Source organism: Adiantum capillus-veneris, chromosome 19 (assembly GCF_014529385.1).
Source record: "Adiantum capillus-veneris isolate H3 chromosome 19, ASM1452938v2, whole genome shotgun sequence".
NCBI classification, from domain to species: Eukaryota; Viridiplantae; Streptophyta; class Polypodiopsida; order Polypodiales; family Pteridaceae; genus Adiantum; species Adiantum capillus-veneris.
Genome location: NC_140949.1, coordinates 154,483,704 through 154,497,510, shown reverse-complemented (window position 1 = coordinate 154,497,510; position 13,807 = coordinate 154,483,704). Strand labels below are relative to the sequence as shown.

The 13,807-nt window shown below is 43.7% G+C and overlaps 1 protein-coding gene and 1 pseudogene across 1 annotated transcript; both read right to left on the bottom strand.

The window, feature by feature from the left end:
* Positions 1–3,691: 3,691 nt before the first annotated feature.
* On the bottom strand, positions 3,692–6,076 carry LOC147435116 (uncharacterized; annotated as a pseudogene).
* Positions 6,077–10,260: 4,184 nt separating this feature from the next.
* Positions 10,261–13,357, bottom strand: LOC147435115 (uncharacterized). Its single transcript, XM_086491461.1, has one exon. It carries the CDS (start codon positions 13,305–13,307, stop codon positions 11,121–11,123), a length of 2,187 nt encoding a protein of 728 aa, XP_086347587.1. The 5' UTR covers positions 13,308–13,357; the 3' UTR covers positions 10,261–11,120.
* Positions 13,358–13,807: the final 450 nt, after the last annotated feature.

The window sequence follows — 13,807 nt, the reverse complement described above, 5'->3', positions numbered from 1 at the left end:
AACATCTTCCAAGGCGATTAACAAAAGCATGTGCGTAAGCTTTAGGCCAAGCAATTTGGGATGAGAGGAAAGGCCTTGATCATGTCAAGTGGCAATATGTAATCTCTAAAAGCGAAAAAAACATGATTAGGCTTACCAAATAACCATTAAGTCGGAGAAACGGCTCTAGATATACTTGTTTTATGGTGATGTTGATGGAGGCTGTGGATTTGGTATCATGTGGGCCACTCTCAACTTGCCACTGTGTTTTGTCATAAGAGGTAAAGCTGACTACATATGACCGCTCTGCATGCTACGTGCACCATCCGTATGCCAGCTGCTTTGATTGTCCGGCCAAGCTTAGCAACTACGAGGTGAGCCAAGGGTGGTCTTAGAGATCAAGATGGAGATCAACCAAGCTCACCCACATGTAGACACCTCCTAAAAAGTATAGTCAACAGTTCTCTACCACAGTTTACCTCTCCTTTGCACCTCTCAATGTAGTCATACCTCCAAGTCCTTGTTGTTTCCCTCCTCATTAATGTATGCTGACAAAAAATTCTACCATATGCTCCCTTAAGGAATGGATAGTGCTCTCTATATCCTTCTTTATAAAAGCTGGAGGTGATCTCTCGACTCCCCGCTGGTAGATAGTAATATTGAACTAAAAGCTTCTCGTTACCTTTTGGTTATATTTGCAATTCAAGAATTCTTGATTGGTCAGCACCGCCTGGCTTCGTACAGCGTATCAACAACAAGGGCCTCATTGTGTCATGGGCACCACAGATGGCTGTACTCTCGCATCCATTTGTTGGGTGTTTCCTCTTTCACATTGGACTCACCTCCCTGATAGAGGCCATTTGGGTAGGGGTACGCATGATAGGGGATTTCTACAAGATTTTCGAACAAAACACGGTGTTCCAAGTGGTGACAAAGGGGTGGAGAGTAGCATTGTCGTTAATTGATGAATCACGACCACATTCTCCTCTAAGAAACTGCATTGAAACAGAAATCAAAGAGGTGTTGCAGGACGGTGGAACTGCCATCAGACTACAAATTGCACCGCCCTAAAGAAAGTAGTAGAACCAAGTGAAATTTCACGCCAGTACCTTGAGCAGCTTTGTCACCTTCTCTTCATCTTTTCTCTTATATCGTCCATGTCTATCACAATCTCCATCATCATGTCTATCGTGTCTATAGTGATCTCTCCATCATCGTCTCTTCTACGACTTCTGCCATCGTGTTCACTTTTGCTATCCTATCTACCATCACCATTGCTTCTATGTTGTTCCTCTTCTTTAAATTTAGTCTCCTGTTTAGGCTACTTTTGCAAATCTTTGATGTAGCTCTCTCAGTCATAAGAGACCTAAAGCCTCGAGAAGGCTAAATCAAAATGAAATTTTGCTCGAGGGGAATGGCCTACAATATTCCAAGCGTCCACATCTAGAGGCTCTGAATGTTGAAAGAGCCTTTGGCCAACCAATTAAAGACCTTATACTTTCGCGGATATTGGCCAACAGTTTTTGCCTCTGGCCATCGGTGACACATGGATGCAGTATACTTTGCCGAATTGTTGTATTGTTGATCTCCTCACGCCAACATGTTACAGACTATGCCATATTCTTCATTATCGCATTCTAGTAGCTATTTCCAAGGTTGAGAGGTGCCTAGGGTAAAGGGGCCAGGTTTAGGCCACCTAAGGGCTTGGGGTGGTTTAAGCATCAAAAAATTAGCATTTTTGGAAATTTAAAATTTTGATGAGTTGCACCAAGTGTCATTGCACATAAGGGGATAGGGTCCAAGTGTTGGCAAATAAGGAAGATGAGGTGAAAATTGAAAACTAAAATCTCTTTGTAATAAAAATGGTAGTGAAAGGGAGGGCTTGGCTCCCCTTGCAATTGTGCTTGGTCGGTGCAGCCTTGATGTGATAGCCACCCGTGGAAAGGACTGCCAACTACCATGCATGTGCCCTATCAGGCTTGCTTAATGAGCCACTCAATTGCAAACACCTGTACTAAAGTAATCTACCTCTCAGCCGATGTGGCTCTAATTAAACAGGAGGTTCGCATCACATGCAATGTGTGAGGGCTCCATAGCCACTTCACTCACGAGTCACACCCTCGCATGCAGGGGCTTGCAATGGCTCTGCACTTCATCGCCTAGGGTTAGTAGGGTAGCATTGTCTCAAGTGGCCCTGTGAAGTGGCCTTGCAGCGTCGTCGAGTAGGTGCTTCTACTTGCATGCGCTGCCTCCCTAGCTTCGCTATCTCTTTGTACATAGCCATCTCCGCCAAGCTGAGTTGTGCCAGATTAGCTCGTCTCCTCAGGAATGCTGCACCCAAGCTTATTTGCAATAATTGTGTTATGTTTGCATTATTATGTTAGTCACTGTTTGTGACAGTCTTTTTGCATTATCATGCTTGCATCTCTGTGCAGCTCTCCATTTCTTCTCCTCTTGGAGGTTCTCTCTCAACAAATCCTGTCCCCTGGCAGAGGCGAGTACCCTCGACAGCAATCTGGCTTTTTCTCTCTTGGCAACGGCTCCTTCACTCTTGCACCCTCTATTATCCTCGACAGTACATTTTTCTGTTTTTCTTGCAGCGATGGCTTCTTCATCTTATCTGTCTTTGATTCCTCGTGTGTTTGCATGTGTGCTTTTTATTTTGTTGCAAAATGTCAACATATCTGGCTTTTTATTTTGCAGGAAAATGACTTGAAATTGGTTGTTAGTGTGTGCACGTGCAACCTTTTGAGCAAGGAAACATGCCGTAGCAAATAAGAAATCTTGAGCCACGATACACAGATCAAAATGGGGTGTATGAGAACTTGCTATGCTAAAAATGCGAAGTCAGAGTTTGTGAGTATCCACTCACTCAGCAATTGTGAATCTAATGTCTCCTAAATGGAACTGATTATACGGTTTTCTGCTGCTTTTTCCTATGACTATGAAGCATTGGGGTATTTTTTAAGGTAGCTGACTGTCTTTATATTTTCTATGTGTTTATAGAAACCTTTGCATTCTTTAGAGACCATTGTCAGAGTGTGTAAGTGTCCCACTCAGCAATTGTGAAGTTATGTCAAAAAGAACCAATGAACAATGGGTATTTTAGGGGAAGTTGACTGTTTGAACATTTGGTAAGAGTAGCACTTACAATGATAGAACATGACATTCCCAAAAGCATATATCAAACCCCAAAAAGATGTGTAAAAAATATTTACAGCTGAAAGCATGTTAACCTGTCATGTTTTTTCATGTCCCGGACAATGCTAACTAGCACAATTTTGACATATGCTAACTAGTACAATAACTTGAGCTACATCTCCAAGATCTATGACATATGATATATCAATAGAAAGCGCTTGAAACAAGGAATCCAAATGTACAACCTTCAACAAATTTTGATATTATTTGTAAAAAATTTACCGGACGCCCAACTTTTCGAAGATGTGCTAACTTGAAACTGCTAACTAGCACAAAAAGCGCGACAGGTTAACATGCTTTCATCCTTACACTGGGAATTGTTTGGCAAGCTGATGATTGGATATTTGGGTAAGTATGCAGATAGCAGGAGCATATGTTGGGAAAGTATTCATAAAAAATCCAGAAACTAGTGAGGATTATCTTTTCAGCAAAAAAGTACATCTGGCTATAACATATCAATCCGCAAATAAGTGAAATTAGTTATCGAGCAAAAAGGAGGAAATTTGTGGGCTCAAACAGAAGATAGCTGACGTTGTCGTGCGTGACGTAATTTTTCCATTCTTTGTCTACACGCCAATGCATGATAGAATTGAGTGGCCTTAGGAATAAACCTTGTGAAGATCCACCTTCCCATAAAACAGATTGTAGACGTGTCTCAAAAGCTTGTTGTTGCTCCTCCCAATTCTTGTGTGACTATTTGGCAGCTTGTGCTTGTAGTAGTCTTTGCCTTGCTGTCTCTTTATCTGCTATTGCTTGTGCTTTTTTCTTCTCCCTCTCCAAGCGCTTTGTTTCCTTCACCATGGCAATCTCTTCTTTTTTCACCGTCTTAGCCCTCATACCTTCCATGTATTGAGTAGAAGTGAGAATTAAGTTGTTGGTGCAGTCAACAAAGGCTTCTCGATTTACTTGTCTCACACAAACGTCTGTTGATGGTATGCGCAAGAGATTAATGATGTGTCTATTTTGATTCAGTGGATTTTCTTGATTTGGGAGAGCAGGGTTGGCATTTTCATCTCCAATTTGTGTCGTGGACTGGCTCCTGGAATCTGACCTTGGACCATTGTGGGTTGAATAAGCACCTAATGAAGGAATATTTGACTGATTCACATTCATTGTGTGTATGGGCTGGCTCCAGGAATCTGACCTTGGACCATTTCGGGTTGCTTGAGCACCTAATGAAGGAATATTTGATTTATTCACATTCAATGTGTGCATGGGTTGGCTTCTAGAAACTGACCTTGAATCATTGTTGCCTGATAGAGTAACTATTGAAGGAATACTTGATTGATCAATACTATCTCTGTGCATGGACTGCCTTCTAAAATCTGACCCTGAACCATTGTTGCCTGCTAGAGTAATCAATGAAGTAATAAGGGACTGATCTTCATTAGACTGTGTGCGCATTAGAGGGGGTATACATGAGTTTGTGTGGCCCATCTTGGAATCTGGAAACATCTTCCCCTTCCATAAGCTGTGTAAAGGTTATTACTTGCTCTGTTTGCACATGTTCTTTCAAGATGTCCTCCTCTACTTGGGCAGCCATATTATTTAAGGCGAAAATTGCCTCATCTTCATTGTTTGCATACATTGGTGTGCTTGGCACTTGAGAAACATTCTCGTCACAGTTTGAAGGTAGAACCTCTGACTTAACCCGGTTGTTACATCTTCATCATCTGATCCCACTGTTGCTGCTGTATCCTCAATCAAGTTGATATAATTGCTAGGCATGCCTTCAGTGAATAGCCATTGCATTCAATGGCCATATTTTGGTTGCACGAAAGCCGGCTTTGATGTTAGATTCTGTGAAACTGGATCGATTAGCCGTAGCGACTAGTGATGCAAGTTTTGTCTTTGTAGCTTGCCTAGAAGCTAACTGTTGTTGCCAAATATCTCTTTCTTTCCGAAACTGCACTTTCAATGATTTGAAAACACTCACATCCAAAGGCTGAAGCTTATGTGAAGTGTGGGCAGGTAAAGTGATAATGTCTATTCCTACATTATGAGCTTTTGCAACCACATCTAGTGAAACATGACTACCATGCCCATCAAGAATGAGAAGATGTCTGTTGCCTTTGCCCATTGTTTGAGTTATGGCATTGTCAAAATGCTCCAACCATGCTTGGAAAAGCTCTCCTGTCATCCAAGCCTTTTTTTGCATAGCCATGGCTGCTCCTGGTTCGCAATACTGAATGTAATTCATGGTGATGCGGCTGCCCTTGAAAATGTAATAGGAGGGTATAGCTTGGCTTGCAGCATTAACACAACACAACACGGTCATCCACTCGCGTGAATCGCATGTGATCCCGTACACCGCCTTTGCTCCTTTCTTCGCCAATACTTTCATACCCTTGTCCCTAGACCCTTGAAAGCCGGTTTCATCGGCATTCCATATGTTATTAGGTGGATAGTGATGCTTTGCATATAACTTTTGAAGGTTTTCGTGAAGTGTCTTCACTATCTCTGGTCGGAACCTGCTAGCTCTTGACTGGTCTAAGCCCTCGGACACTCGAAAAACTAAGTTAGGATGTCTTCTCCAAAAACCCTCCCTCCAGCTTTTCCTAGGGATTCCATTTGAGACTATAGTATGCTTTGTTTGACATATTTCAGCAACCTTTAGTTTGACATCAACAACCGATACACCATGACCAGCCTCGCACTTGAAAAATATCCATTGTAAGAGGGCATCTTCCTCTACATCGCTGAGTTGTGTTGGTGGACCTTTCTTCTTCTTTTGGGTCCTACCTTCTTCCCAATTTGTAATAGCTGATCTGCTTATACCAAACTGTAGAGAGCATTTGCACAATGAAAGACCCTCTTCTCATGCTTGAAGTGCTTTTTCCATATCTTGTTCTGTCCATGTGAGAATTTCTCGTCTTTTGTTCTTTCGAATAGGCATGGTGTGCCTTCTTCATCTTCTAGGGGCAATTGTCTTGAGGTTTCTAAAGGAGCTTTGGTTGGAGTGGAGGTAGATACCTGTATTGGAAACTTGGGCTTTGCTTGTTTTATTAGTGGTGGTCGTCTACGTGAAGGTAGTGTTTGCCTTGTGGAATGTTTGGCTGTTGAGAAAAGCCTCTTAGTGTGGTTTCTTTTTCCATGCTCCTTTGAGGGCGATTAAACATTGACTTGACCCTTCCTTGAATTACTTCCATCCCTTAATGAAGATTGAACATTGACATTACTTCGTTGTGTTGGTGTGAATCGCACCCTCTTTTTACACCTTTGAGGAGATGTAGCTAAAGATATTTGTTTGAGACGTGTCACATGTGGATCAGTGCCTTTTTTTGTTGTTGGTGTAGCCTCAACACATTCTTTTCTTTTCGCCATACCTATCAATGAAATGACAACAGAAGAGATAACTCACTAGCATGATTGAAACTGAATAATAACATTCTTGTGTATTGCAAAATTCTGATCATATTCAGCCAATGAAAGTTAGAAGTGAAATTGACATCGTTTTATAGAATGGAAGACGCTAAATAAACAAATAATTAACTTAAGCATAACCTTGTTGTGACTATAAACCAGTCATGTCATTATTATCTCGTAATGACAAAAACCAAGTACTTACTTGAGAGATTCGAAGCAAATCAATCCGATATGTTTTCTAAAAGGTAAGAATACTCCTTAACGGAAAATTTTCTTTTGGGAGGGGGTTTAGGGGGAGTGGTTTGGAAACTGTGTTCCTCCTCTCGTTTAGGAGATGAAGCTGAAAGTTTGGGAGATATGAAAGGAGCCCTTTTCCGAGGGAGCCTGCACGTAAAAATTGGCAGAACATGTACTTTTCTGCAGCAGCAAACTCTCCCCCCATTCTTGTGCAACAAAAGAGAAGTACATAAAAGACCTTCAAGTTGTGGATATCTATCATTCAAACATGCCTTGCATTCGCATGGAGCAATTGAGGCTATTCTGTTCTGGTTTGCATCTCTTCAGTAAGGCCTTTGGAGGAACTTTTTATAGCATGTGTTGAAGAGGTTTGTGACAAGAAGTAATGGCTGAAAGATTGTGGGGAAAATGTATTGGTTTCTGTTGCTTGGAGTGGGTGAAGTGCCGGCTATTGCTAGTTCTTGTTTACTGATGTGGATTGTGGTGAAGAAGTGTTGGTTGTTGGAAGAAGTGTTGGTTGTTGTTGGTTCTTGTTTATTGATGTGGGTTGTGGGGAAGAAATGTTGGCTGTTGTTGTCGCTAACAGCGTGTGAGGGTTGTGATGAAGGAGTGTTGGTTGTTGATGTTGCTTGCTGTAGGTTGTGGGAAAGAAGTGATGTTGTTGTTGCTTGCTGTTGCTACTGCTCTAACTTCGCTACTGTAGTTGCTGCTATTAATATTGCTGCGTGTTGTGAGTTGTGGGAAAGAAGTGTTACTGGTTATGGATTGTGGGGAAGATTGGTTGGTTGTTGTTGCTTATTGTGAGTAGTGGGGAAGAAGTGTTGGCTACTGATGGGTCTTGAAGAGCTTGGAACGTCTTTGGCTCTCTTTTTTTCCTCGTTGTTTCTTACGAAATCATAATTGTTGATGAAGGTCTTTAATGTGCAGGTGTGCGATTATGATGATGCAGATCCAAGATATATAAGGAGAAGAGTTGGCGCCAGTCAGTTCCATCAACCGGCTAGATTCGAGTGCCATTGTGTGTCGGTTGGAGTATTATTTGCACCTTTAATATTCCGGAAAGGCTTCTATAATGAGACACAATGTATTTTCCTCTTTTCCACAGCCCACGTTGTAAAAGTCACCCACTCTTGGTTTAAAAGAGATTTATTACTGGCGCTTTTATGAGTCTCAAAAAAAAAGTGTCCCATTATTGGACCCCAAGTTTCTTAATGGCCCCTTTACCCTAGTCCTTTTCTCATGCTCAAACTCCATTTGCGGACCTTGTTTATTCTTTCTTTGTGATCAGGAACAAAAAGCTGAGGGTCGAAGTTTGAATCTGCCCTTCAGACCATAGGTTTCAAGGGCTGTTTAACGTAATCTGCGTTTTATAATAGCATGAGATAGGCTGTTGGCCGTGCGATTGGGGGGTATCGCGGAAGCAAAGGAGCGGCCAGCGTTGACGAGAATGCTGACATTTAAAGAGTCTGCAAGGCAGCTTGACGCAGGCAGTCATCTCTCTCTCTCTCTCTCTCTCTGGCCTACCATGACGCTGGCCAAGCTCCAATAGTCCAAGGAGATGAGGCTGGCCGGGGGTTAGTCCCAATACACTGTCGCCTCCAACAAGCAAATCTCTCTCTCCAATGATCTGATGCCGCTGCTTTATACTTCTCGCAGGCAATCGACCAAAAGCAATGTATTGCATAATGCGCCATGCCTTCAAAATGAAAAGCGTAGATAATTACATTTGGAAGAAGGCCCTTGCTGCGCATTTGTTAAACAGCCCAAACTCTCCTTGTCTTGTCGCTGTCAAAATATCCTGCAATTAATGCATTCCAAGAGATCCAATCCCTCATGAAGAATTGTCATCTCGTGTGCACCGCATTTGACATACATACTGACCAGCTTGTTCCCAAAGTATCCGTGTCTCTCAAGGAACCCACTGGCGCATGTATTATACAAGAAGTAAGGTTTTAAAAGACCCTTTGGCCCAAATCTGCGCCCATAACACTCCCGCTCATGGCCAGCCTCCATCTTTGCCTGATCCTCTAGTTTCCCTCCAACCTTTCCACTACACAATCATAGCTCTTGTATATTTGAGCCAAAGTCTTCTGCAATTCATGAGCTCAGAAGTAGCCACTTTGCCAGTAGGTGATACAATTTTTGTAAAAGAAACGAAGAGGAGAATAAAATGAGATGCGAGGCGCCTCCGCTTAAGCGAGTAAATTAGTTGAGATCTGGAGTCTCTCCCTTCTTTCGCATGATAATCTCTCTCTCTCTCTCTCTCTCTCTCTCTCTCTCTCTCTGTGTGTGTGTGTGTGTGGGGGGGTGTGCCCGTAGGAATCAAGCAAATACCATCTTCTTGTAGAGATGTAGAAGGTGGGCGAGGTGCAGGGGAGGAGGTTGCAGAGACCAACGGACACGGGCGAAGCAGAGGTCTTCGTGTAGAGACACGGGCGAAGCAGAGGTCTTTGCGTAGAGACACGAAGATGGAGAAGGTGGGCAAGGTGCAGGGGAGGGTGCCGCTCAACCAAAGGAGATGGGGAAGGTGGGCGGTGTTGCAGGCGAGGGCACAGATTGCCGAAGGCAAGCTGAGGCACAGATGACGAAGGGCGAGGACGTAATGAAAAAAGCGCGAGTAGGAGCACCATTAACAGCATCGTGAGGCACTCCAAAAGATAACCGGCAACATCTTCATAGATACCATTGAAACAACATTTTAAGTGCTCATATTAATGGAAGCATCAGCAGCTCGCATTTTGGCTCCTCCAGTCTCTCTCTCTCTCTCTCTCTCTCTCTCTCTCTCTATATATATATATATATATATATATACACACACACCCCAATTTTATATACATAAATATGTATCTGTTTATGTGTACATATATATTCAGACATTTCGCTCCAATTTTCTTTTTTTATTTTTTTTAAGACATTTCACCCCAACATTGCTACTGTCGCGATTCTGTTAAGAAATTTAGAGCTGCTCTGTTAACACCTAAGATTGAGGGCAAGAGAGAATGAGAGCAGAGAGGAAGCTAGAGAGGGAGGGGAGATGGAGCTACACGAGAATGGTGAAGCAGCAGGCAGGCACCAAATTTTGAGCATACGCAACTCGAGGGTACGACGTAGGCAAGCCGCCTCCAATGTGTTTCCAGGCAAGGAGACTTTTTGAGCTGACATGTGTAAAACGATGAAAGCGACCTTGCGATTTATCCTCAGCCATAGAAGACGAGGGATGTCACTCAAATGTCATCAATAGTGCCACATTGAGGGCAAGGATTGCAGGAGGCTTTGAATGACATCTCTTTTTGCCACAGGAGGCAGCGTAAGTCTATGGATCCTTAGGTAAGCCTTTAGGTCCTCTTCATATGAAAGAGCCATCTAAAGCTCGGAAGCAAATGTCAAATGGTTTACAGATGAGGGAGACAACTAGGTGAAGAAGAGGGAAATTTTAATTTGTCATCTTTGTTTTTTTCCTAAGTAGTACTGCAAAGGTTAGAGTAACATAGCATATCTATCATAAGGAGGCACACTATCTCTCCATTGAGTTTTCCGCATGAAGTCTCAATTATAGGCGATCATTTAGCCACTAACGACACAAAGTAGACGGAGACAAAGGAGAAGAGAGTACATGTTCCTTAGATAAGAAACAAAACATATTAGTTACCAGCTTACCAATACGCCCATGTGGTCAGTCCCTTATCATGCCAAACGTACACAAAATTTTGAAGCTGTACATCACAAGACCATTAAGTACGACCATATTTATCAGGGTGCTATTCGTAGAACCCAGGCATTACACCATGGCTTCCTCATTGAGCAACGTAGTTCAAGACTACGACCCACAAAGACGTGCAATAGACCACAATCCATCACTGAATCCATAAAACATGATGTGACAAACGGCAGGTCCAAGCTTAGTCACTTGCATCTGCATCCCATATAGCCCAGACAAGCCATTTGCTGTAAACAGGTGCCCATATCCCAATGCATACATCTGAAAGACCAATTGACAGAATCAAATGGCTCACCCTGCAGAAACTGACTTAAAAGACTTCAACCCAAATGTCATGACAGACGACTGAAAGCAGCATTTACTGCCTGAAAGATCAAAAGAGAAAGCTTTAGAGGCCACCATTGTACCACAGGGACACATGCATCATGCATTGCATGAAAGGAATCACATAGTGCCTGACCCAACAAACGCATAATGACAAAGAGATTCAGCCACATACACCAATAATTTGCTCGGACTTGATGCACTTGAAGCCTCTTTGATACAAGCAGATAACCGCATTTGGACTTCCGAGCACATTATATACACAGAACCTCTAAGCACTATTGAGGGGTTGTGATTAGACAGCTTGCACGGTAGGCTTCAAAGTACGAGTTCCCATACAGCTTCCAAACAGGTCTTTGTGTGTTTGAGGGTCTGGGGTAACCCCTTTGGCTTTCATGATGTCCATTACATTAAAGGCATCTTGTAGCCTGTTAGCTTTACAGTACGCGCTGACAAGAAGAGTGTATAAACTAGGAACTGGCTTACATCCTTTTGCTTCAATTTCCTCTACAAAGGCCAAGGCCTCATCCAGATTGCCTGATAGACACAATCTCTGTACCAAAGGCGTGAAAGGTAGCGCATAAGGGGTGATACCCTTTTCCACCATCTCTGCTAGGAGCTTACGAGGTGCCTCAAAATCACCTGCTTTTGCAAAGCTCTGTATCATCCTGCTGTAACTAACTACATCTGGAGTTCCAATAGCATTCTTTGCATCTCTCATCATTTTCATTGCCTCGTCCCATTTCCCAGCCGTACAAAACTTCTCGATCAAAACAGTGTGCGACAAATTTTCAAGAGATAGATCACGGTCAGCATATTGGTTCAAAAACTTACTGACATTTTCCAACCGGTCTGCCTTGACAGAGCCCTGAACCCAGGCATTGTACACTTTGAGTTCAGGCATGTGTCCCCACTCCATCATCAACCTCAAACACTGCTCAGCCGCTTCCCAGACCGAGGCCTTACACAGGCTATCAAAAAGGATTGCACTTGTGATCGCTGTAGGTATGATTGTGCAGTCAGGATCCTCAACCATTCTTACCAGAAGCTCAAAGGCATCCTCTGCTTTTTCTTGCACACACAAACCATAAATAACACGATCAAAGATCAGAATGTCTGCCTTACACAATTCTGTATCGCTGGTAGGTGTACAACCATGGTTAGATGATGATTCAAGACTAACCACCGAGGCCCGTGGTTTATTTCCAGAAGTTGTCTCGACATTTCCTGAATAACTTGCAGATTCGAGGGTGGTCAGCAATGACTTCAATAAACTCTGAGCATCCAAAGTTAAGCTTCCTTGATTGTGCTTATTGACAAACCTCCGAATTCCATCAAGATCAGGAATAATGTGTTTTGCCTTCAGATCAGCATAGAGCTCATGCTGCTCCTGCATGAGACCCCTTGCAGGATAAGCATTGAGAACTTTGGCACAAGTGAAATAATCAGGCACAAAACCCAAGTCGTTCATCCTCAAAAGAAATGAGTGAACATGCCTCATGTCTTCACAGTGAAGCAATTCATTCACGATGTTGACATAGCTCACAACCCGGGATGGGAGATCGCTTGGCTTCACAAGCTTGCTTTGAATCATTTGCTCAAAGAGTGCACCAGCTTCCTCAGCCAGCTTCATATACAGCAAACCACGTATAAGAGAATGGAAGGTGTCATAAGTAGGGGGGCACCCATTTTCCTTCATCTGGTCAAAGATCTGCAATGCGACATCAAGGCGTTTCTCTGCAACACAAGTGTGGAGGGCACAGCTGTAATGAACGAAGTCAGGTTTGAAGCCATATGAGGCTTCGCAAGAGCTCAAATACCCAAGCACATCATCAACAAGGCCGGCCCATCCATAACCGCGCAAGAGAGAGGTAAGCTTCCTGGGGGTCACCACGCAGGAAGGGCTGCGAAGATCGGTGAGGATGGCCATGAAAACCGGAAATCGGTCACGCTCATGCCTCCAGAAACGACCCAGAGCATCGACAAGGGCTTTCTCCGGAACAAAAGACGGGTTAGCCCGAAGGAAACAGAGATAGAGCCGGAGCGCATCTCTGGAACTGCGAATATGAGTAAGGACAAGCGAGAGGTTAGGGGCCGTCAGAGGGAATTGAGCTCTGTCAAGGGTTACCTCTATTGGTTCTGCAGAGTTGCGTCGCCATAGCATCTGAATGCAGGCTCGTTCTAGGTCTGACACGGGCTGTGTATTGGCCTTGCGAAGGCTACGACGTTGAACAGCAGCTGAAGAAAGCCCATCTCCCTCACCCTCTGCTACCCACCTCCCTTGAACTGTCGAATCGCCCGCCACATCGCCGCCAAGTGAAGCCTCTGAAAGCAGCTCATGAGAAACAGGCGAAGCACAGAAGCCTCTGTGCTGTCTGTTCTGCCACCGCAGATGGTGTTCCTGCGATAGAGCTCTCAGTCGATGGCCATTGTGCAGAAGCAGACGGGACAGGCATGCCTGCTTGCACGCCCATCTCTGCATTCTCTCCTTTACCCTAACGCATGCTTTAGGAAAATTGCATTTCCTAGTAGTAATCAGTTTTCCGGGCGTTTTATGGTTGAATATGTGAGCGACCCACCTGTTCAAGGGGAGGGGTACCCAATGTTTTTTAATATTTACTTGGTGATTACTTGGCCCTTTTCCCCCTATCTGATTGTACAAGGCACGAGGTGTCAGCTTCTCATTGGAAGCTTTTACGGCTAAAAAAACAAGTAAATAAATAAAAATGCCACAGCACCTTCGCATGTACATTACAACGCTCGCAAACAGAGCAGTTCGCGCAGAGCAGTTCATGCGGTTGCAGCTCGCGCAAAGCAGTTTGTGCAGTTGCAGCCGTTAGCAGTTCGTGCAATTTGCAGGTTCTCCACAATCAGTAGGCGAGCAGTTCGCGCAGTTCGCAGGCTCGTGCAGTTGCAGCCGTTAGCAGTTCGTGCAATTCGCAAGTTCTTGACAATCGGCAGGCTGTTCTAGTTCGCAGTTTC

Excerpts from the sequence above, each read along its gene's own strand:
- LOC147435115 (XM_086491461.1), bottom strand. The coding sequence starts at position 13,307 with ATGCAGAGATGGGCGTGCAAGCAGGCATGCCTGTCCCGTCTGCTTCTG.